At 36.2% G+C, this 25,108-nt stretch overlaps 1 protein-coding gene across 2 annotated transcripts in view; it reads left to right on the top strand.

Annotated features, from left to right (window-relative positions):
- Positions 1 to 25,108, top strand: part of PTPN12 (protein tyrosine phosphatase non-receptor type 12) — a 78,876-nt gene that overhangs the window by 20,763 nt on the left and 33,005 nt on the right. For both annotated transcript variants that reach the window (XM_086745926.1, XM_086745916.1), the window contains exons 2-8: positions 11,944 to 12,052; positions 15,669 to 15,745; positions 16,776 to 16,871; positions 17,907 to 17,945; positions 18,749 to 18,820; positions 21,632 to 21,691; positions 24,458 to 24,600. In XM_086745926.1, coding sequence (XP_086602052.1) covers positions 11,944 to 12,052; positions 15,669 to 15,745; positions 16,776 to 16,871; positions 17,907 to 17,945; positions 18,749 to 18,820; positions 21,632 to 21,691; positions 24,458 to 24,600 — 596 coding nt within the window. The remainder of the gene's footprint in view (positions 1 to 11,943; positions 12,053 to 15,668; positions 15,746 to 16,775; positions 16,872 to 17,906; positions 17,946 to 18,748; positions 18,821 to 21,631; positions 21,692 to 24,457; positions 24,601 to 25,108) is intronic.

Below are 25,108 nucleotides of genomic sequence, written 5' to 3'. Positions count from 1 at the left end.
AGCTTGATTGACAAGGACTTGCCAGAACCAGCTTCGTTTCATCAGCTGACTTAAGTACCTTTATTTGATCAAATTTGGCCCTGTAGAAGGACTGTATTTCACATATTAGCTGTGTAACGAGCGTAGCCCGCAGGGTGCAAACATCAATGAGAGGCTGCTTTAGAAACCTTTATGTGATTGGGTGTGTACTGTGTGTGAGTAACATTGCTCTGCTCTGCAAAACAAAAGAATTTTAGAAGTGATTACATTATAAATCTAATAAAGGAATCCTACAAAGTGTTTGGAAATTAAAGCTCGTCTTGCAGCTTTGGTGTTAGGGCAATAAAGCCTTTATATACATTTTATTTTAGAAGTATCAGAGATCCAGATTCGCAATGCTGGTTTTTAACAAATGTATTATGTATATCCTCTTTTACTTGATCCTTTAGTTTGATGCAAGTTTGAGTCCTCAGAATTAAAAATTTCCTCTAAAATGTTCATAATTTAGAAAGGTTAAGCTTCAAACCACTTGATTAAAACACTGTTTACGTTTAATTTTTTCGTAACTTTCTGTAGTATTCTTGTCTCTGGATGTTCTGAAGAAATCAAGATGTAGGACTTCAGAAGAGGTAACTATTTCTTTTGCTAGTCACTTCTGGGCTTGCACAGCCTGAGAATACCTATCATTAAGGTTACCGTGGGACTTGAAGTGCTAATGGTATGTCGAACAATGTATTTTAAAAAGTTGTATTTGAGAAAAATCACAGCCTTTTCCTTTTTTTTGAAGCAGCTTATTGAACAAAAGATGAGGAAACTAAGAAACATTTTCTGTATGAGCAGTAATACTATAAGGTTGTAGAAAATGCTGTGTGTATGCCTATGTTACTTTTGAAGAAGAGAATTGCATATGATACAGCATGTGTATCAAAGGTTTAAGGATGCTTTTTTTTTTTAAATTCAGCAGAAACGAACTAAATGGTTGAGTTTACTTGTTCAGACATTTGGTAGCGTTACTTCGAACTCTTGAATGTTCAGCCATTAAAACAAAAACTTTAATGGAGACAAATGATCTAAAATCATGCTTGTGAATAACTTACTGTCTAGATTTGTTGCTTCTGTACTGGCTATTGCTGCTTTGGTTCTGTTTGAGTAGTTGCTTTATAGCTCTTTGTGCTGTAACTATGAGAATTTAGTTGGCCATTGCATTCCCTGTTCTCTCTCTTTTTGAAGTCAGAAATGGTATAATCTGTTTGGAAGTTGTGTGCTTTTGAAATGATGGGGACACATTTGTTAGACAGAAAGTGACATACTATAATAACTGATAATATCAGATACTATAATAACAGATAATATCAGTTATGACACAGAAGTCTTTTGCTGATCCATAAATATTGGGCCTACCCATAAATATGGTGCTCGTTATTAGCTAGGTTTATTACAGTTGAAATCTTTGTACAAGTTTGTATCTTTAATGAGGCTACTTCTTTCTGGCTTTTAAAATGCTATTGAACTCCATCATAAATGGCCTCTTTATAACTAGCACATTCCTTGGCTTCCAGACACAGCCTCAAAGAAGGGGTGAAAATACTTATAAGCATGTTTTCTCCAGTTAGTAGAAATGTATTTTCTATTTGATACCTTCTCGTTCTTTTACATTCCCTTATATATTCCCTATGTAAGTGTTACTGCATGGAAGTACTGATTTGTGTTTCTCAAAATTTTATTTTTTTTGTATTTATGTCTGGAAAGGTTTTAGATTGTGCCTTTTTGAAGGGGGAATAGTCATTAAAATCTTGTCAGTGTTCTCTTGCCAGTTATAAACTAACGTAACTATATTAGCAGTATCTTAATCTTGCCTGCTGAATGCTGGGGGTTCTAAACTACTGGAAGTCTCTACAGATACTGTATTTCTATACAAGGTTCAAGCCTGCTTCTGAAAAGAAAAAAAGTTAGACTTCTGCTTTTTACCCAGAACATTTGTTAGGTTCCAGCTTTTCAGCTTAAAGTCACTCTTCGTGAGAGTCTTACAGGGCAGGATCTCTGTTTCAAATGAATCAGCAAGATGTAGCTGTTAAAAAGCCCTGATTAATTTATGGAAGGCAGAATATAACAACTGCAGCACATCTCTTTTTTGAGGGGTGCAGATTTATTAAAAAACTTTAAGACTGTTCTCCTGTGCCTTTATTTATGGCAGCTTCCCACCTACCTTCCCAGTAGGTGGGAAATACTAGTTTACTTCTGTTGGAGTGAAAGCTCAGTGTTTCCTGTTTCAATTGTGGTACCTTTTTTTTTTCTTCTACCTAGTATGAATTGGGCAAAAAACAAACACTGATGTCAAGGAAATGTGTTCCAAGGTGTGGGAAAAGAGGAGGAGTTTGCCTCTTGTGAAAGGAAGAGGGAGAAGAATGTGTTGTGTTTTTTTTGTTTGTTTGGTGGTTTTTTTGTTTTTTGTTTTTTTTGTTTGTTTTTAATGCTAAGCAGAAACAAAAGCAAAATATATTCTCATGAAACTTAATGCCTCATTCCACATACTGTGAAGTCACGAGCAAGGTGATGGTAAAGACTGTGGGGAGAAGAAAGTTTTGATGGTAACAGATGATGAAATTTCTCAGGGAGAATTGACATGGTTGAACAACTAAATATTCTTCAAAGTCAGATACCTGTCAAAGCTGATACCTATTGAGATCCTTATGCTGCTTATTTTCATGAATTGTTCCCGATCTGTATTGGCTATACAAGTTTCCTTTTGAATTCTTGTCGCAGGGTGCTTTTGGCTGTTTAGGGGTGTTACATATGTTAAGGTGTGGACTCTGAAACCAAAGAGCCATAGAGTCATAACCAACGGTGACTGGCCCTGCCCCTCTCATGTGACCATTAAAAAAAAACATCGCTTATGTTCCTTTTAGCTGCCTGATTGAGATAGAATAAAACCTCTTGCCTTTGGGCTGTTCTGTGTGGAAAAAGTCTCAGCTTGCCTTTGGATAGTTTCTTCTACGCTTCCATGGGTTTGTACTGGGGATGCTGTTACTCTGGTATCCGTTCTTATTACATCATAGCTGTTGGATTTTGACTCCACTGAGAAACTTGAAATCTGGTGTAGGGGAGGTAGGACAAATATCTGCCGTTATCTCTATTTCACATGAAGGGCATGCTCTGTAGAACTCTGCACTCAATTCGTATGTTGCACTGGCAGTGTCAGTGTCACAGCCAGATTGATGTTGGACTTCAGAGCTCATCTGCTAGTTAGTGGACTGTAGTGTGGTCACCTTTCTTGGACGAGTCAAAGGGTGGCTCTTGAGAGGATGTTTACCTGGACCTATAAACAGGTTCTGTTTTTAAAAGGAACAAACAAAACCCACCTCCAGCACCAGAGTAGAAAATTAATCCCATCTGTCTCATACTTGCTTTGAGACATGCTCCTAGCAAGGCCTTTCAGCAGAGCTCTGCTAAACTGGTGTTGGTGTTGCAGGTTTACTTCTGCTTGCTTTTGCTGATCAAGATGAGAGATGAGGTGGCCGTTTAAACTGTCTCTACATCTTTTCGTTTAAGTCTAAATCTCTGCTTGAGATCAGTGATTCCCCTTCTGGTTACTGTCTTAATTGAGCAGCTCAGATCATTGGGACCATAACAAGACTGAGCAATCTTCCGCTTGGTTTTGGACTGTAAATGCCTGAACTGATTGCATCTATAGATGACATCTTAGAGAACAGCTGCAATACATAACCCTTCCTGTTGTCCCCCTAGGATGCCTAAACCCTGTTCTGTAGGAAGCTGCTGAAGGTGAAGGGTTATGCATCTTTGTACCCTTGTTATGAGTACTACGGTACAGTAGTTTTCTGCTTCCAAGGAAGTATGCATGTAAGGAAAACTGAACTGAGTCTGACAATTCTTCTTGCAAGTTATTTATAGCCATCAGATCATAAGACCTTAAATTTCTGACTCTGACCTGAATGCAGATTCAACCTAAATGAGGCATAAATATGCATCCGTCAGTTTCTTGAACAAATCAGCAAAACTGGTGAAATATTGGCAGTACAGCTGTGCAAGAACTACAAAAAAGTCTGGAGATCATTGTTTCCTTATTTCAAGATGTTTTGTATTCAGTGGATTGGTGTACATTGTTATTCTGCAAGTTTTAAGAGTTCAAGATTTTTAGATACTAGTAATTCTTTTTCTCATAAGAAACACTCATAATTCATTTGCCCTAGAATGAATGGTGTTAGTTGTCTTGAAAAAATGCAGAAAAATGTATGGCCTTTAGTTACCATCTTGACTTGAAAGTTCAACTGCTTTTGAAAAATGAGTCAGTGAGGAGATTGGTATAGAAGGTGTAAATATGAAGATGACATATTTTATATGCTATAGCTAACAGATGTGTGTTTTACCGTATTTAGTAGCTGTTTTCTTCAGTAACAAGCTGTTTGATTTTTTTTTTTTGCGGATATATTGATTGATTCCATTGAGACACTTCATCAACTAGTGTTGTAAAAACATTTTCTTAAAAATTATACATCAAAGCGTTCTTAGGAGTATCTTGCCTTTCAATTACATAGCAAGGTAAGATGAATAAGAGCTGTGTATGTTCAAAGAAAGACTTAAAGAGAAAATTAAGATTAAATGCAATGTTTGTGCTGTCAGAATGCACAAACCCACCAAAACCTAGGAATGAGAGGGAAATAGTGAGTCTAGTAACTTGGAAATTATGCTTCTAAGCAGAGTGGGGGTCCCTGGTTATGAGTTTTGTTTAAGTGCTTTGCTGCTTTACGTGTTTGTGTTTATATTGTTGGGTCTGAAAATCATCTTGTGGTGTGTTGCAAAAAATCTGAGGCTTATTTCTGTTTTGAATTACCACGAATTGTTCCTGAATTGCTTCAACCCTGTTAAAGAGCCTGTTATTTGTAGCGTGTGCTTATTTTAAATGCCTTTTCTGTTTTTGCTTCAAGACATGCTTCCCAGCCTTCAGCCCAAAACAGTCTATTTTTCTAATTTTGTGGTTTCAGAGTGATAGAAGTATTCATGTTCTTCACTCATAGCCTATAACTGTCACTGCTTTGTTGTCCTGCACGTTTTCGATTGATGTAATGTGTTCATAGTAGTCTTTGCAATAAATTGTGTGCTAAGGAAACAGTATGGTTTGGAGATAGAAAGTTATAGTCCCAGTTCTTGCATGTGTAATAAGTATGCTGCAGAGCTTTCTAAAATATCTTAGAACTTACATTAGTAACTTACTTAGTAAAGCTTGATTGTGCTTTTGTAGTTTAGTATTTTGCTTTGCTTATTTATTTGCTCATGAACAGATCACAGATCTCTCTTTAGTCTTTTCCATCCTTGTAAAACTAGCCTGTTACTGGCAGTAGGTATGTTGCTTAACTATAGTGCTGCACATAAATTAGCTGCACCTGTAATTGATAGTACTGCAAATTTAGGCTGGGATTCATACGCAGATAATATAAAAATACTTTCAGAAATGAGAGAGAGAAAAGGAGATTTTGGAAGCAATGACCTCACATTTTGATAATGTCCATGTAAAGCTATCTTTAGTTATTAGCATTGTGGGAGACATGCCTGATTCTAACACTTCTGTTAGAGAAGATCCAGGTTTGGAAAGATGGAAAACATTGGTCTTACTCTGGCAGTACCTAATTCTTGAGTATGCTATTATTTTTCATCCATTGCTGGTTTTAATGTGATACTGAAGAAAGCAGGATGTACTCCTTAACTGACTCCTTTCAGTACTGTCATTTGGCCTTCTCTGCATGAGGACCTACCAGCATTGTCTTCATTGATTAATCCTTCTTTATTGAATATAAATCTCCAGTTATTGCAATAACATGAGTTCCCCTCTTCCCTGAGAAAATACTGAACAGAGTTAAGATGTTCTAGAACACACCACACCATCTAATACTGAAATGATGCTGTTCTCAGTTCCCTTGGTAATTTCGGAGGGATTTTTCTTTTATGTGGTTCACAAGCTTCCTTGAATGCAGTGGGACTTTTAGACCTGTCATTGTGCTGCAATGAAACATGGAAGACAGAGCTCTCAAGGGACTGTAGTTATCAGGCTTGTCTATTAATCACTTCAGCAGAGATTCCCTTGCAGCACCTAGAGCTCAGGAGTTAGTCTGTCTTGCTAGAAGAGAATGCTAAGGTAGTGAAAACTCTTCCTGCTTGCATATTGTTCATTTTATCAACTCAGTTTGCAGTCTCCTTTCAGGGCTTTGTTTCAGAGAAATAAATTAAATGCAGACTGCTAGCCTGTTCCTTGCAGCCAAAGCCATCTGCGAATGTTGAGAAATGGTGAAGCTCTTCTTTTACAGAACCAGATCATACTTCTTTCATTGTTTGTTTGGCTGGTGTTTGGGAAGGCTTTTTCCTTCCACCATGAGGGCTAGGAACTCTTCAAAAATAATTGTTGTTTGAAAGCTGATATAAATAACTGGAGAAAGATTGGCATGTGTCACAAGTGAATGCTGTTTTTCAAGTCCTCCTAAGGCAAAGTGGTGAAAGGGATACTCTAAAAATTTGTTTTATCTATAATTTCATATATACGTACTCAGTATTAGCATGATAACTAATTTTAATTGTCAACTTAGACTCTTTGGACATTATCTTGCATGTAGATATTTTCATGTTTTCATACTGTTTTTACTTGCAACGACACATGCAAAGCATTTAATGTACAAATGTAAGCCACGGAGATATTTGTGAAATTTAAATGCAAGTATGATACCTGAAATTATACTGAACTCCACGTTATTTGTGCTATTTAACAGGAAGATAGGTAACCAGTGATACCCTGTGTGGGATGGTTCAGTGTTGATTCAGCCCAGCTGGATCTGACTACCCCAGAAACTTTGGGCTAAGCTGCACTATGCCCCACTCTCCCCACACAGCTGCTCTTCTGGCAGGGTGACTAAAGGAAACCTAGTTCACTGTGTTCATTTATCCCTTGCTGTTGCAACTCAGAGGCACCTCTGACTCAGAATAGTCCATCCTCCAGCTGAGTTTATTAGCATCAGCTTGTCTTGGTATTTCCCAGAGCCCTCAGTGGTAAGAAAGCAGTATAGGAAAACTCCAGTTGGATTTGCAGGGACTTTAAGCTAAAATGCTTCTGGAACCAAAGCAGTTTTAGAAAGTCAGAGCACTATTTGAGCAGTGATATATCTGAGTCTGCACTTGAGCTATTTTTGACAAAGGCATCTCTGCCATCTCTGTGTTCATGGTATTGGTACGGAATCTGGAACCTGTGTAATCTGACCATAAGATAGTGGGTTTGACTTTTTTGTGGTAGTTTGGTTCACGTTGCTCCTTACAAATACATTTTTCTCACTATGTTAAAGTACTAGGAAACTTATTCTTCCCTAGTAATCTAAATTATTAGGATGAGAGCACGGTTGAACATAAATAATGTGTTTTTCTTCCCTTACTGCTAGTAAGAACAATGCAATGTCAAGCTTATGATAGAAAAAGCTGTCTTATGGAATAATTGCATTAATACAACATTTTCAAGTGTTTCCTAGCATCTTCTTTTATGCTTTGATTTTTAGGCTTTTATGGAAGCATTTCTTTAGTTTTCAATTCTTTGAGTATTTCTCAACATACTTAAGCAAATTTTGCAAAACAATATATTCTTGTGTGATTGGTGTTATCTCACACCTCTGTTGCCGTAGCTGGCCGTGTAGAGCTTCCTAAGCCTGTTGCCATTGCTTGTTGTCACATAACAAATGAACCATAGGTGCCGTGGAGTGTTCTAGCAGCTGGTGTTTGACACTATGATATGCAGTGCTCCTCAGGTATGGTCAGAAAGGAAATTCAAGCTAACATCATTGTTTTACTAACTGATAGTTTGACTGTTGGAAATGTCAGATGAGCTGTAGGAGACAATAAGTGAAGCCCTGATGCAATATTTGTCATACTTTCCTTGAAAAGAAGCCTGGGAAGGAGTGACAAGAACTTCCGTATCTTAAATAAGGTTCAGGCTTTTAAAGTGAGCTCTTAAAATCTCAATAGGCAGTATTAATATTTTCTTTAATCCACAAACAACACTTCTATGGTATTAAGCAAGATGTCTTTACAGGCTTTTTAAAGTGTTAAATAGATGAACTAGGTTGACTGCGAAAGTCGGAGATCTGTGTTTCCTGGACTGATTGGACTAAGTTCTTCTTAATATGGCTTGCACAAGTTGGGTTTGAAAAGCTGGTTTGTCTTTTTGTAAAAACACTGAAGTAAATTTGTAATACAGACTGTAAAACCACTGTGGAAGTTGGAAATATGTTTCTGAAACTGAAATTTTTTCGAAGGCTCATCCCACCACCGTCACATGTGGTAAGGGTTTGTCACCATCCCACAAACCACTTCTGTCACGCGGTGAATAAGCAGAATTAAATTAAAGCTTTTCTACTGGGAATGGAACTTAAGGCCTTATGAATGTAGCTCTTTAAGTATGATGAGTCATGAATATACACTTATTTTTTGACCACTTTGGTCTTAAAGGAATACATTAATGAAGTTGTTCTTGTGGTACCAGAATAGCAGTTCCAGTGAATATGCAAGTGTCACAGAACCGTCCACTGTTATCTGCAGAGGCTCCAGGCTGGATCTCTAATGTCTCTGCTGTTGGCATCCGAGTATCTTCTGGGAAGCGATTTGGCAGTTTACTGACTTAACTCAAATGAGTGCTGCTTTGTACTGTAGACAGTTGTTTATTATGAATTAACATGAAACTGGACTGTGACGGATCTTACTGGATATCTTGTCATCAGCTTACCATAGTCTGAAAAAAATTCTTTCTTCTGCCCTGTCATTACCCCCATTCTGCTGCTGAATACATCCTCCTCCTCCTGGTCACTCTAGGTTGTAACCTAGGGAGTACTGAGTCCCTTGCATCCTACAGCAGGCTGTGTGCACGTTGCAATAGCTTTCCGCAGCAATCTTCTGTTGTGTGTAGGGTGAAATATCCTGCTGAGTCTGTCACTCTTCCATTCCTGTGGTAGTTTCCTCAAAGCTCAGTTTTTAGAATTCTTTCCTTACTTTTTAGTTACCTCTTTCTCTTCCAAAGCATGAAGTAGATACTATTCTATGTAACAGATACTACTACAAATTACAAAGACCACTACTTATTCTTTTTGATTGCTCTCAGGACTGTACTTACTTATTTTCTATTACCCATGTCACAGAACAGCTGACAAACATGCATTAAAAGCAGGGATCCTAAAGTATTTTAGGAACAGATGTGTTTTAAAATCAACCTGTATTTCATTTCCAGTCTTTGCCTCAGAGCTGGGCTGTGCTAATTCTACTTTCCAGTCTGTTTAGCAGATTGTACAGCTATTGAATCATCCAGGAGAGAAGGCTAAACTGAATTCTCATAGCATCATTTTATTGGGAAAAAAAAAGAGTTGGTATAAGTTACTCCAACCTTTTTGGCTTGTGATAGGTCCAAGTTGTATCTGTGGGGTTTTTTTTGCATGCCTTTAAAACGAGCTAAAGCAAAAAGGATAAACTTGCTAGGGTGCTTTTTGATACCTAACCTTTTTCTTGTGTTTCTTGCTCAAGTGTATCCTTTCTCATGCAAAATAACTTCTGCTTCTACTCACGGTTTTTGGAGGCCATTTTCTCTGTAAACTTCTTTCTGTTACTTTTTCTAAGCAGAGGTATGGCATTTAGCCTGTAAAAATCAGTAAGATGAAGAAAAAAAAAAACACTTCAAAACTCACACCTGACAACCAGGTTGAAATGTGGAACAATATACAAAATCATAGTAGTGACTGTGCTTGGAAAATATCATTGTTTCTCTTTGCTCCCCCCACCCCTGAATTGGAGGCTTAAAGCCTGCTTCAAACTATTTCTCAGTCTTGCAATTCTTAGCTGATATAGCTAAATTATGTGTATGTATTCTGCTATTTCTAGACTTCTGGTTGTGTCTAGTCTTGGCACAGGCAGTATTTTTTATTTTGACACAGGTAAGGGCAGTATTACATAGGACAGTGGTATTCTTTGTACCGTGTTACAAACCAGGTTTCTCTGGCTGCTATGTTAAGGTTATGTTGTGAATCTGTTTTTAGTGTTGCAAAGATGAGTGTAGTCTGCATGGAAGCTTCTTGTACCTGTTCACGTGTTTTCTTGAGAATTGAATCTTCCTATTCTTCCCTGTAGCAATGTTTTCAGATAGATATTTAGCACCTAGATCACTGTGTGGTCAGAGACTTACTGTCTCACCTCCAAGTATTTACAGTTTTTTTTTCTTCATTGACTAACACTGCAATTTTTCAAGAGTAATGCATTTTAAGAAAAAAAAAAACAAACCCTGTGTGCTAGTTCTGTTACTCTTTTTAGCATTCAGTGATTTAATCTGTGATAAGGTCCTCAGAGAAGAAAAAAAAATTGTCTGAAAACTGATACTTCTTTATTTTCTTTTTTAACCTTGCCATTGTTTTTACTTTGTAAATGCTGCTTTCATGGATTATTAGATGCATATTATTAATCTAAATTAATGTAAAATTTTATCCACATTTGCATACAAAATTTGCTGTTTTTTCACTATATCCAGACAAATTTTAAGTGTTTTTCTGTATGTATCATAAATGCTAAATTTTGTGTGGTTTTTGCTTTTCCTTTTTTTTGCTGGAAGAATTATTGGAGGACTTGAGTTGCCAATTAAATTTTTATGTAAAAAATGAAGTGTGCAGTGGTTCTCTGAAGTGTTCAGTAGTTTTAGAAGAATTCAAGAAAACTGGCTTTCTGACCAAATAATCTTATTTATGATGTTCGTTCTACCTGTATGTTGTTACATAGTCAGCGATAAACAAGACTTATATTTTTAACTAGTAACCAACCTCCGCCATCCTCCCTCTTTCCCAAAAGAAAGTAAGCTATGAACATTTGAGGTCTTCTCAGATGATAATCAGACATCAAAGTTGGAGGGAGGGGAACGTGAACAACCTCTGTCCTTCTGCTTGCACAGAATACCACTCAGTGGAAATACTAAACTGCTTTGAAGCAACATTCTCTCTTTTCCTCTTGATTGTTTTATATATCACCACCATGTCAGTATTGATAGAATGACTGATTTTGCAACCACCTAACTTTAGCTGGAAGCTGGAGTTAACTATCTGAGTTCTTCAGGTTACTTTTAAAATCTGGATGTCTTGTATTTTTTTTTTTTCCCCCAAGGAGAATTTATACTCTTTTCCTCCTCCTCAGTTTTAAGGTTACAAAGGCCTAATTTGAGTGTGTGATAAAAGCTGTATTGCTCTTGTTATTTCCTAGGTTGCTGGAAGGCATGGGCTGGATTTTGTTCTTAGAGGTTTTGACTGTTTAAAATTTCTAGGAATTGAAATAGAGGGGAAAAAAAATGACATATTGTTGTGAATACAGCAGACCTCCTGTCACTCACCTGAACTGCGAATACCTTGTACCTGAGAGGCAGGGACCTTCTCTCTCTGGGTGAGCTTTAAACTCAGCAGGAATTGGGCATTAGGAGTTGATGCCTGTTGAAAGTGAGATCATGCTTTCCGTTCAGTTGTCACTGTGTTGGAAGCCTTGTGTTTCAGAGCACCAGCTGCTACAGCCGTTCCTGAGCCAGCCTGCTCTGTGCTCTTCCTCAAGATATTCTGAGCAGTAACACATTTTTCTGTTTCTCACAGGTATTCTTAATACAGTTGTTATTCCCTAACAGGGCAGTGTATTTCCTAAATAAAATATAGCCGTATTCCATGCTGCTGCTGTAGCAGCTTTAGCTAAGTTTCATGTCTCATGATGTATAGAGCTGGTTTCAACTTGGTGGTAAACTGCTGATGAGCTAAAAGTACAAGACAATTAGATTTTTAAATTTCATCACTGTGAGTACTGTAAAAGGAGAGAAGAGGTATTTTTCAGTGATCTTATACTTCATCTATGCAGCTAATAACTAGTGATGTTTCTGTTATCTTGAGACTTGAAAATATAACAAATGTTTTATTTCAGAGGTTAAGAAGATTATCAACAAAATACAGAACAGAGAAGATCTACCCAACAGCCACTGGAGAAAAAGAAGAAAATGTTAAAAAGAATAGATACAAGGATATATTGCCATGTAAGTCTGATTGACGTGTTACTAGAAGATGAAGGCAAATGCATGTTATTCTTGATGTATTTTGAATTTTACTATTTAGCTGTTACTGAAAGGCAAAATTTGAGATAATTTGCTGAAAGACAACTTTCCTAAGTTTCGGGGTTTTTTTATTATTATTTTTAACTTGGAAGGCCAAGTAAGTGAACATTTATGCATTTTCTTAGGAAAGCTATAACCTAAAGTTAAAATATGTGCTAGGTCCCAAGCCCTGTCAAGCTGACATTTTCATTTTATCTTGGAATAGTCTAGAACTTTACTTGGTGCTTAATTGTATTTTTTTTTTTCCTCAGGATAATGCTATTCCTTGTAGAAAACAAATGTCAGCATAAACTATAGATGAAATTTTAAGGAACCTGGATTTGTGGTTTGTAGTTAAATAGGTCTTTTTTTTTTTTTTTCTTGTTTGTATCCTGCAAACAATGTCAAAGAACTTTCAGTGCTAGATTTGGTTTGTATTTTACTAGAGCTCAGATGAAATTGTTTGATGTACGAATACAGGAAACAAGTCAGAGCAGAATTTAAATTTTAAAACCACCAATGTGTGGCTATAACAGATCAGTGATCTGTAATGACAAGATTGCTTTATACAAGCTCCCTTGTGTAGCTCATGAGGCCATGTATTTCAGCAGCTCTTACTGTGCTTCTCAGTATGAACAGCTGACAGTGAGATTAAAGGACAGTCTTCTGACAAATGACATTTTTTCATATACCAAAAGATTAGAACAGATACATTTTACTCTGCTTAGCTTTCTCAGAAGTGTTAGGAGGTTTGTAACCGATCTGAAGCTGAAAATGGTCTTAAGCGTTATGAGCTTTCATTTTCAAAATGTGTTCTAGTAATAAACTCCAGTGAACTACTGTGTGTTTCAAATTGTTGTGTACCCGTGTGCTCTGTTTTTCTAGTGCTGGAATTTTTACTGTTCATCAGCTCTTGGAGTAACATCTCCAGCAGTAAAATTTGCCCTAAAGCTGCAGGCTCTAGATTGTTTAACAAGGTGGGCACAGTGCTTAGTGCTGCAAGGAAGGAAAGGCACATATATTCCAATTTTTCTGGAGGATATATGTGTAACATACATCACATGTTGAAGAGTAGTGTGATACTAAGCTCAACTGCAGCAAAATGGTTAAATATCGTTGGAGGTTTTGTTTTTTTTTTTTTTTTAGCTGGGAGGAAATGCATTTAACAGATGGAGTGAAAGAAAGAGGGGAAGTTGTTATTATCATCTTAAGACTGTTACAGTCTTTCTTCTGTTTGGCATTTTGGTGGATTGTGAACGATATAGTAAAATCTTGGTAGCACCTAGGCTGAGTTGCTGAGACACCAGCAGCTAGTGCTGTAGTAAATGTCTGCAACTAGAGTGGTGGATGTGCTTTTCATCTACGTAAAAATAAAAACTGAGTCATTGGGATCAGAAAGGGTACGCAGATCAGCGAGGAAGATGAGCAAATCTCAAAGCTGATGATGGTGAAAATTAATGTATATTCTCATTTAAAGTGAGAATATCTTCAAATATCCAAAGGTTCCAGCAATAAAGTGATGGGAGACGAGCTTGACAGAAGTGAAAGCCAGGAGACATTTTGGGGGAGGAACAGGGGTGATGCTTTGCCTATCTCTTATAAATCCAGGAAAAATTTACAAATGTAATTTAATCAGAGATTAATGCTATAGTTATCAGACATTGTTGCTGCTACCAGAGAGATCAGTACCTCAATACTAACTCAGTACTGACTTCAGAGTAAAAGATATGTGCATGTTCACATTATGGTTTACTAAGCCGTTCTAAATGATAGTTAAATGAAACATGGTGTTCACTGGTTACCTGAAGACACTGATTAGTAATTGTGAGCTGAGCCTTTAAACTATATATAAATATCGAAGCACTTAATCTTCTGAACCTGGAACCTGCAGTAGAATTTTTCTTGGAGAATTCTATTCCAGACCTAAAACTCTGAAAGAGCTGAGCTGTGGCAGATACAGGCAGGTTGGGAATGTTGACATTTGGAAGCTGCTCTAGAATTTTGGGTCTTCTGTGCTGGAAAGATAGGAGCAATCATTAGCCTACAACTTTAATTAGTCTGATCTGCCTTTTAAAAGCAGTTTTTAATATTAAGTCGATGACACCATTGCATGTTTATAAAGCTTTCTGGCTTTTATGTTATATGTATGAGAGTGTAAGATGTTTCAAGGGTTTCTCGAAGTCTTTATGCGAGAGTGCATTGTCTTTAGATCTGTGATCTAAATGTCTTGTAATCTGCACTTGAGCTTTTTTTAGGAAGCATTACATAGTAACACAAACGTTTTCTGCATGTTATCAGGAGTCTGGCAGAAAATTTCACCATCTTGGACACAAGTATCTTGGAAGCTTTTTGGAAGAGCTTTCTGTATAGAAATAACTCTTAGCATGTACTTCTTGTGGGCATGGTTCCCTGTTTTATTCCCAGTGATATTTTGACCAAAAAAAACCTCTCCCAACCAAACATATTTCTTCCTTTAAAATAGACTCATTCTTTATGTTATTTTTGTTGAATTTAGCTCTAATGAAAGTTTTAGCAGCTGTTCTGTGGTTGGGGAATTGACCCTGGGAGCAGAAAGTAACAGAAGTTGCTTGAGCAGATGCTGTTTCTGGAGACAATTCTGTTCCCTAGTTCAGATAATTTAATTTTTTTTTATTTAATCTGGATTTCCAACTAAAACAACCTCTCTTCTAGAAATAGTTTGAGTGATTTTTATGTGATAGCTAGGAAGTCTTGGTATCAACAAGAACTGGAAGGATTGGTGAACCTGCCAACCACCTACTCTCCTTCATAGTAAGAATCATCAAGTTTGTTTTTTTTTTTTTTTTTTTTTTTTTTTTTTTCAATGCCAAAGAGAATTCCAGGAGGTTTAGTTTATTCTGTCAACAAGTAATAAAGGCTGTTTTTAAGACTGATTAGGATTTTGGTCTCCAAAGATCTGCTGGTTTTATAAGAAGCTTTCTCTGAGACAGTAATGCTTGAGGCAGAAACTTGAAATGTCAAAACCCCCTAAATGAAGAAGTCTACTGCGTCTAGTTTAGAAGTGCCCCAGCAAAGTGCCGAGCCCAGTGTTTGGGGGATATAAGTTGGTCTGTGAATGAGCAATAAGCCCCAATGCCTGTTCCCTGTTTTAATACTTGGAGTCCTTCTTGGCAAGGACTTTAAGACCTGTCAGCTACTTTAACTATGTACTGATGCTTTATTCTTTCTGCTTTCTGTACATGTGCTTTTAATTCTGACCATCGTGATCTGTGTTAGTATTTTGTAATTACAATTTTTATTACTTCTGATCGGTTGAATTTTGCCTCTTTGTAACGAATGGCTTTTGGAATTCCAAGAGTTGGTACTCTGTAAAGTTGAGCATCAGAAGTACATAGCAGTAGCACCTACTCTGCTTATCCCTGCCTGAGTTGGTTTACCCGTAAATTAACTGAATTGCTTGTGAGACTCATCTTTGGGAAACATTCTTTAATCCTTAATTTAATTTATATGTATAACACGTACTATATATATTATATTTACTATTACGTATTGATTTATACCTGTTGTAATTCTTGTTTAGTTGATCATAGCCGGGTTAAACTGACTTTAAAAACTCCTCCGCAAGATTCAGACTACATCAATGCAAATTTTATTAAGGTATGTATTACTGTCTTAATAGGTCTTAAATTCTTTTTAAGTTTTTATTTCCTACCAGTGCACTTCTAATATTATAGTCTGAGATAAGAATTTAAAGCTGTGAGGGAAGATTTTCTTTTGTTATGGCTTGAATAATGGCAAACATTATGCCATTTATAAAGCAATTTTGAAAAAGTTTTAACATTACTCTAAATGTAAGTATCATATGAAATACTTCATATTAAAATGACAGGCAACCAAATTGGAACTACATACCATAGGAAAATTCATATACAATTGTTTTAACAGTTGACAGTGTTAAAAATACCAGATTTTAAGAGTCTGTTTTCAGAGATCGTAAATGAGATGTTTGACAAATTGTGTACATCAGTATGCACTTCTTGCTGTTCATGGCAGAGGTGTGGCAATGGAATTCTATCTAACATTCCTAAAGAGAAGCCAGAATTTGGCTAAAAGCCTGTTACACTTTTGTTTCAAAGTGTAATATCTTGGATTTTCCTTACAGCCTTATTCTGATGCTGCTTCCACACAGTAATGCTTATTAAGAAACAGATATTCCTATAAATTTCACTTCTTGAGTGTTTAGCTTGAAGAGCTGAATGTAAATATCTTCAAGCTTTATATAAAACAAATTTTAAAATTTTGGATTTTTGAAATGTGTATTACTGGGGAAGGATTTAAATTCGTTCGAAGGGATGCTTTTTAGGAGAAAAATTTTCAAATTTTTATCATTAAATGTTTCAGTAACAAAGAAAATGTAGACTTAAAGGGAGTCTTAAGAATCTAGACATAAAGAAACTTAATGTTTTCTGTTGCAGTCTCTGTCAGCACAGTAGCTGTTATAATCTTGGACTCCCTTGAAATTAGCAGAAAAAATCCCACTAATGTGAATGGGACTCATTCACCCTTCCTGTTGTATATTTTTTAATAAAAAAAAAATAATTTTACATTATTATAACCTAATGCCTTTTTATTCAGTGCAAATAATTTTTCTTTAAAAAATATTAATGATTCCTTTGTGCAATCCTAGGGAGTACATGGGCCAAAAGCATATGTTGCTACCCAAGGACCATTAGCAAACACAGTAATAGACTTCTGGAGGATGATATGGGAATACAATGTTGCCGTAAGTACCTGCTTAAAAACAAAAGTTGGGTATTACCTTATTTGATGGCACAGTGAGTGTGTATCTTTTGCCTGAGCTGGCTGCTGTTATCAAAAAAGTTGAGTGATTTAGTCCATTTACTTCTCAGATCTTGTTTTTGTAGTTTAAATAGCATTCTGTACATAAGTTATTATTTATTCAATTTAATAATATAAATTCAAGATAATTTTATTGAATGAATGTGAAATCATGCGTATTTGTGAATAGGTCGGTGTTTGGTTACATCTGTCCTATAGACAGAACAGACTTTAGAACTCTGACTTAACATGGACTGGCAAAAATCAGATACAGAAGCAGTATGTGAAACAAAAAAAAATAAAAGCCTACCTTTCTATTTTTGCTGATTTTGGGTTACTTACTGGTTTATGTATCCTATGTCTGTTTAAACAGCTATTGCCAGCAGTTAACTTTTAAGTGCTGTTAACATCGGATATGTTCAGCAAATGATTTCTGAAAATACTTTTTGTTTTATCGTACACTTAAATCATAGTTACTTATTGTAACAAATAGCCTACCTGTTGGTGCATTTATTTTGTGTTATTCAAATTAGTATGTCTAAAACAGCTTCACTTAAGAAACCCGATTCTTGTTTTTAAAATAGGTTTTTGCATGTATTTTAAGCAATCTCTGTCACTTTAAGCCAGTGTAGCTATGTTTCTTTCAGTTGGTATGTGGTTCTGTATTTTTATGATTGAGTTTAGACTTCACAATCAAGCCAAATAGGTAAGGCATTTGTACAGGATTACTGTGAATTCAAATTAAGTAGCCTTAAAGTGTTACACTAGTGTTGTAGATTATTTTGTACAGGATAAAACTTGGGTACTAATTTCAGATTAAATGAGCATCCATCTGCAGGTAGGAAAAAAAGTATTAATTAGTTTCTTCAGTAGTAACCCATTGAGGAGTATCAGTATCTGTCCAGGTATATGCAAACAGTAAAGTGTATTTACTTGATCTAAATCCAGCTAACTTCAAGCATCTTTTTTTTCTTTGCAGATAATTGTAATGGCCTGTCGAGAATTTGAAATGGGAAGGGTAAGTATACCGAGAACAAAACTAAATTAGCGTTGCCCATGCAGGGCAGTGTGCCAGTACCTGTGAAGCCTCATATGCCAAGACCATAACTGTAAAAATAATCTACCAGATTGAATGAGAATGCCTATCCTTATATTTGTATGCATAGAAAATAGTGAATGTGACTGCTTTTTTTTTCTCTATTTATAGTGTTACATTATTAGGTAGGTGTCATCTCAATGGAATATACATATTTGTATACAGAACTGTAAAAATGGTCTGTTTCTGGTCATGTCACTATGGAAGAAAAATCTTGCTGTTTGTGGGATGTAGGCCAACTGTCAAAATCCTGAGTCGTTCAGAATTTCCTGTCAATTGATACAGCTGCAAAACCAATCTAACTTTTAAGTCTCTCTGTTATATTCTTGTGACCTGAGAAGGAAAACAAAATGTGGTTCAGAATTGTGAACTCCAGACTTACACAAAAACTAAATTATCTCTTGTTGCTTCTCTCTGTATGATGCATGTTTGTGCATATGTAGGCAGTCATGAAGTTCATATCTCAATTTACAAAGTGTCTTTTGGCTGTATTTATTGGTCATCTGGGTTTTTGGTTTTGTTTTTCTTTTGGTATCCAAAAAAAAAAGACATTTTACTATCTTAAAAGTTGTCCAGCAAGGCACCAGTGGGCAGATGTTAATGAGAAACACTGAATAAGAAAGAGAATAAGGCATTTGAGATTATCATTTTGTCTGCTGTGCTTCTGTTAATCATCATCTTTCAATACTACACAGGAATTAAATTAGGATTCTTTGTTTTAACAGAAAAAATGTGAACGTTACTGGCCCCTGTATGGAGAAGCAGCTGTAACTTTTGGACCATTTCGTGTTTCTTGTGTAAGTATAAAGCTTTATAAAGAAATTTTGGAGGATTTAATACTTTTGTAACTTAATACAAACTTGTGCACCTTCAGATTCCTTAGATGGTCCTGAACCTGCTCTTCCAGTACAGTGGGCAGTTTTCCATTCTCCCAGTCCCTGCTTTTGCCTTCTGCAACTTGGGCAATGTGGCTAGAGCCCTTGCTGGTGAAGACTGGGGCAAAGGAGTTGTTGACTACCTCAGCCTTCTCCATGTCCCAAGTAACCAGGTCTCACATTTTCTTCTGGAGAGTACATACTTCCTCTCTGGTCTTTCTTTTATCCTCAACATACCTAAAGAAGCTTTTCCTGTTGTCCTTGACATCCCTGGCTGGATTTAATTCTGTCAGGGCTGTAGCCTTCCTGATCTGATCTTTGGCCGCTTGGACAATCTCTCTGTGTTCCTCCCAGGCCACCAGTCCTTGCTTCCACCCTCTGTAGGCTTCCTTTTTGTTTTTAAGTTGATCCAGGAGCTCCTTGTTTATCTGTGCAGGCTGTCTGGCATTTTTGCCTGATTTCCTCTTTGCTGGGATGCATCGCTCTTGAGCTTGGAGGAGGTACTTTCTGTTAGTAATAGATACAGGTTTATTTGAAAATACTTCCTTTGCCTCTTTTGTTACTTTTAAAATCAAACAAAAAAATGAGTAGCATATCACCATGAGATCTGAATCTTTTGCTGGAGAGTTCCCGAGAGCTAACTGTAAGATTCCAGAAAGATGGAGGAAACCTGGATGTTTTCATTGCGTGTTGTGTCAGTGTTATGAGGAGTTCTGATCTCTGAATGTAACTACTAGAGCCTCTTCCAGTTTTGATACTTTTTCATAAATGGTGATGTTAGGGTTTGTGGCAGATTAATAGGCAGGAACAGAGACTGTGGATATCTCCTACACCAAGCACAGTAGGGAATTCAAAGCAATTGTTCTTTTGGCATCTGTCATCTCGGCATCATGCAAGTGTATACCCCAGGGGGTTTTTGCAGTCATCTTTTTTCAGTAGAGAAAGCTGGGTAGTAAAAGAAGTCACAGTGCAATTAGCATTTCACAAAAGGGGACGACTTACATAGCAGAAATCCACTTCATTAATTGTGTTTTCAGGGTATGGGTGAGAATACAGGTGTGTGGGAGCACAGCCACCAAAATAAATTTGATCTGTGTTCCTTAGATGAGGGATAGTATCCAGTTGCATTTGTACACACCTGTTTAAGTATTTTATTTCTTCCTGCTTTAAACACATTTGTGGCCTGCTTGTCCAGCTTCTACTTCTTGGAGTTGTGATCTCATAGCCTTTTGCTTCTAGATGGCGCTGAGGGCCATCCAGCCTGTTGCACTGTGTTCAGTGGCAGCCTCATGACTTCAAGGAAGAGAGTAGAACATAAGCCGTGTATAGGATGATCCTGCTCCATATACTTGTTGTCAGCTTCTCGCAATGGTCTAGCAGAACTTCCTCAATTGAATGTTGCCCCTGGATTGTCAGTATTTTTAGAATGCAGTGGATTATGAATTTGGCAATTTTTTTTTTGTTTTGGGTTTTGTTTTTTGTCACTTATTCTTTCTGATACTCACATCATTGTATTGTTGAAAGAAAACACTTCTTTGTATCTTTATTTTAAATCTTGCCACTTAGTAGTTTAATAAAGTTCTACTATGTTCTACTAGTTACTGTTAGAAAGAGCTAGCATGCCAGTTTGTCAATATATTCTTAATCCTACTTTGAAATAGTCTACGAAGAATTAAGCACACTTTAAGTTTGTCTTGTCAGGAAAGCACATACTTGGTAATTTTAGTTTATAAAGATTCTGAGTAGCCTTTTCCTACCTTAAATAGATTTTAAAACTGGCTTGTGGGTTTAGATTTTTTTTGTAGGTTTGGGGGTTTTTTGCCCTGTACCTAGTGGGTGAAGGTCACATGCCTGGCAAGTATTTGTGAAAAGGGATTGTATATACATTGTAGTTGACTTCTCAGCTACAGCTGAGAATGTGTTACCTTTGGGTCCAGCGATGTATATTGCTGCTAACTATGCACTGTCTCCTTTAAACCTGCAATGTGTTGCAATTGTTTTCTTGATGGCAAATGGCAAGCAGATAGGAACATATTAAAGCATATACACAGTCGCCTAAATTCACTGTGGGAAGCTGTGATGCTAAGCTTTTAAAGGCATCTTCAGATTGTGATATTTCTGGTATTTTAAGTACAGTAATATTGTTTGGTATCTCCAGTATCAACTTTCCTTGATGTTCCAGAGGCAGATTTGAAAATTCTGGGAGTCTAGAAACTATGCTTTTTGGCCACAAGCAGGATAATGGCAATGATCCATTGACATGCACCTTTAATTGAAAATAACAGAAGAGGAAAAAATGAAGGGAGATGTCAGAGGATAGAGTGATAAAAGGCTGAAGTTTATACAGCAGAAGCATTCTAGAAGGACAGCTGTGGGAGGCAATCTGTACATTTATTCAATTTATGGAGAAATAAAACAAAAGAAATACCTTGAAATAATCTTACAAGGCTTAATGATGGTTTCAGCAGCAGGCTAGATGCTTAGTGGCTTGAAAACTTGCATTTTTATTTGAAGTAAAAGTAAAAACTTTCACAGATACCTTATGTAGCAAGCTAAGTTGCCTCTCTTTTAAAGTTTTTTTTTTTTTTTAATTGCTCATCTTTTGAGGAAATGGTAGATACAAAACCAGTAAATTAAAAAAGATATCTAATTTTAAAGTTCGGGTTTTTAGTTATATCATGTGTGCTGCATATTGATCTTTTTTCCAACTCATCACTGTTTTCTCGTGTTTAGGAAGCTGAGCAAGCAAGAACAGATTACTTCATTAGAACATTATTACTTGAATTTCAAAATGTAAGTATATGATGACTTCTGATCTCAACTTTAATGGTTGCTCAAAGGTCTCTAAAATGATTCAATGGAGGAAACTCATTAAAATATCTTCTTTTTTAGATACTAACTCTGTATGTATGTAAATGATAAAGTTTAGAAGTGATGTTAAGAGCTTAGTATGTAAGAAAAGAGTAGTGAAACTCTTTACTTTTCTTTTATGTATGTTCTTGGTTAGCCAAAGGTGTGTGATGGTCTTCAACAGCATGTATTAACAACTAGAAAGCTTCTGTCACCCTGAAAGAATTTCACTGTTTACCCCAACTGAAAATATGGTGACAAGTTGAATCAAACATGTCAAAAACCCTTGTTCCTATAGTTAGCTGCTTTTTGGATGAAGTATGTGTACTTGTTAGAATTTGCCCTATACTTTCGTTTATTGTCAAGAGGCTTTTACAATGGTAAAAGATATTTCTGATGCCTATTCATACACTGTCAGATAAAAATAAAGCAAGAATGACAACTTGGTGATTCCCCCCCCCTCCCCCGAGTTTCTTACTCTAGCTTGTATAAGGTTATTCTTTTTGGAATTGAAATAGATACGAAAAATATGGAATGTTTTTGATTAAATTGAGTTGCATTGTCTTTTTGCTTGGAGAACTTTTGCATGGGAGAATTGTATGTAATCTATTAAAAGGTCAGGATAGAAACGTACTTTTAAAAGTGAGCTCAAGACAGTGGAATTCTTAAAGGTTTCATATCCTACTGTTCAAGATATAGAAATGGCTTACCAGACAAGTATTCTGGTAAACCAATTCATTTACAGTATTTGTTAAGCTGGAAACTGTAAATGGTTACAATGAGTCTCTTTATGGAAGAAACTGAGTTTATTCATTTTAGAACTTAAGACACAAACTACTGTAAAAATGAGACCTACTTCTTAAACTGAGTATGTTGTGTCAGTTGTGGAAAATTAGAATATTTTCGGTGAAATAAAAGCACTTGCATTCTCATAAAAGTGTTAAGAATGAATGATTTAAGCTTTTCTTGCAAACTTATACTTAAGTGTCTGATTTGAGGTGACTGTTTATTTTTCTGAAAAGCAACTGTCAGTAAATAAAAGTAAGTGTAGAGCTGTCCTGCAAAACCATGAAGGTTGACAGTCTATTTTACAGAATACCTGTAATTTTAATTGGCATCTTGAAAATTATTTATTACAGGTTAGTCTCACTTATGGTTGTATTTCCTTTAGCAATGCTTTATTCAATTTCAACAACTGATATCACAACAGTTATGGAAACTGTTTAATCATTAATAATTTTTTATTTGCAGTAGCTTGCTAGGTGCTTGCATTGGGATGCATGAGCATAATCAGTTTGTTTTAGTGTGGCCTGAGTGCTCATAACTGACCGTGGCATGAAACTTTTTAGATAGCAGAAATTAACTGTGTAATAAATGTGGGGTTTGCAACATTTTTTTGAAATTATGTACTAAAAACAGAGCTGAAAAGATATCAGAAAACCCCAAAGCATAACCTACATTACCTGAGTATAGTGAGAACTGGTTACTTCAGAAACTGTAGCTAACATATTCTGCTTGCATATACTATACATGCAAATCATATTTAGCTACTTCCATGAGTTCTAGTCCAGTTAATTTTTATAGGATGCTTGTGTACTACATAAAAACTAAGTAGTAACAAAAAGCTACGGTTTGTGCTATGCTTTTGCTCTTGGCAAAGAGCCCAAAGTTTACATTCCTTTAAGGAGTAATGAAACTGCAAGGATTCAGAAGATGTATTCACAGCTGATAAAATGATCTTTATTCAGACTTACCTTCCAAATTTGCTTCAGGATTTCTGTGAGCACACTTTTTGGTAATGAATTACAGACTTTTCATCTTAATTTGAAGAATTCTAAGTGTAGCCTTGAACTGGGGAGGAAAATAAGCATTTGTGGTGTAAAGTAGTAAAGAAACTTGTAGTCTGTAATGTTGATCAAACAATTCATACACGTCTCTAGTACATTATTTTGAGGGTATACTGGAATCCAGAGGTGTGACAACAGCATGGAAAGGCGCAGTAGAACTAGCTATACTGCAGATGGCTTGGATAAAGATGAGAAAGGATTTGGTCTTTCAGAGATTCAGGTAGCTGAGTAACTAGACTGTTCTAAAGCCTGCTTCTCACCTTGTCTTTAGTGTTATTGTTAACTTGAGCTAACCGGAATAAAAGTGTACTTACTGTCATTGCAAGTGTGATCCATATTTAGGTACAGCCTGAATTATTTTCCTCAGTTTCTTAATTTCCCTCTACATATGGGCACATGCGCACACACACACACTTTATTTTGTAATGTGACAAAACAACAACTTCAGTTTTTTTCCATTATAAGTTACTGGCATACAACTGGAAAAAGAGCCTTTCATGGTGGTATTTTTCCCTTTCTTTCTCCCTTTCAAAGTTTAAGACTGTAAGGGCAGAGAAGCCTTTAACATAGTGCAACATTGTGGGTCCTTTAACTCATATATTATAGAGAGGGGCTTCTGTGAACTGTTCCGTAGTGTTCTCTCCTGTGTGTGAGCAGCACTCAAAATACTACTTCAAGCTTTCCCTTTTGTTTTTCTAAGTGGTATAAGATGTAAGTTGGTTGTTTGTTTGTTTTTAATACAGTAAATGACTTTGTCCACATTTAATCACGGAAAAAATGGAGATTAATAGAACTATTTATTTCATACAAACTCCTAAAATATATATTATCATTAATACCTTTCTCTCTCCCTCTCCTTTAGGAGACTCGTAGCGTCTATCAGTTTCACTATGTTAACTGGCCTGACCATGATGTCCCTTCATCTTTTGATTCTATTCTGGACATGATCAGCTTGATGAGAGAATACCAGGAACATGAAGATGTACCAATTTGTATACACTGCAGGTATCAAATATATATATATTTTTTTTTAAAGCTTATATGCATCTTAACTTTTTTGAAGTCTAGATTTCTGGTATGAGATGCACTAGTTTGATTCTAAATCATTATTTATTTGGTTTAGTTTTCTAAAAAGGAATATTTCCTCATGTCAAAACTTTGCTCAGAATCATGCAGTCTTTGTTGTCTTAAAACTAATGCCACAGTGAGATTTTGCTTCTATTTCAATTTAAGACAGCATGTAAATCAGAAAAAAATTAGTCTTTGAAAGGGAAGCCATTTTGTGGTTCTTAAGATATTGAAATCCTCATTAGGGCAAAATAAGCTTTGAAGATCATTCCAAATGAGACATGGGAGTGAAGGCTCCATTCTCTATTGGTGAGACTATAGCAGGTGCCATCACTACCTAAGAACTTTGTCTGTCTTCTAATATGACAAAACTGTAGTCATCAGACTGTAGTTTCTGGTTGTTAAGTCTTTGCTTCTGAGCAGCAGTTTCATGTTTGACCTGAAA

Source organism: Chlamydotis macqueenii, chromosome 1 (genome assembly GCF_036417535.1).
Source record: "Chlamydotis macqueenii isolate bChlMac1 chromosome 1, bChlMac1.mat, whole genome shotgun sequence".
NCBI classification, from domain to species: domain Eukaryota; kingdom Metazoa; phylum Chordata; class Aves; order Otidiformes; family Otididae; genus Chlamydotis; species Chlamydotis macqueenii.
The sequence above is the reverse complement of the archived record's forward strand: the minus strand, read 5'-3'. Positions and strand labels throughout refer to the sequence as shown.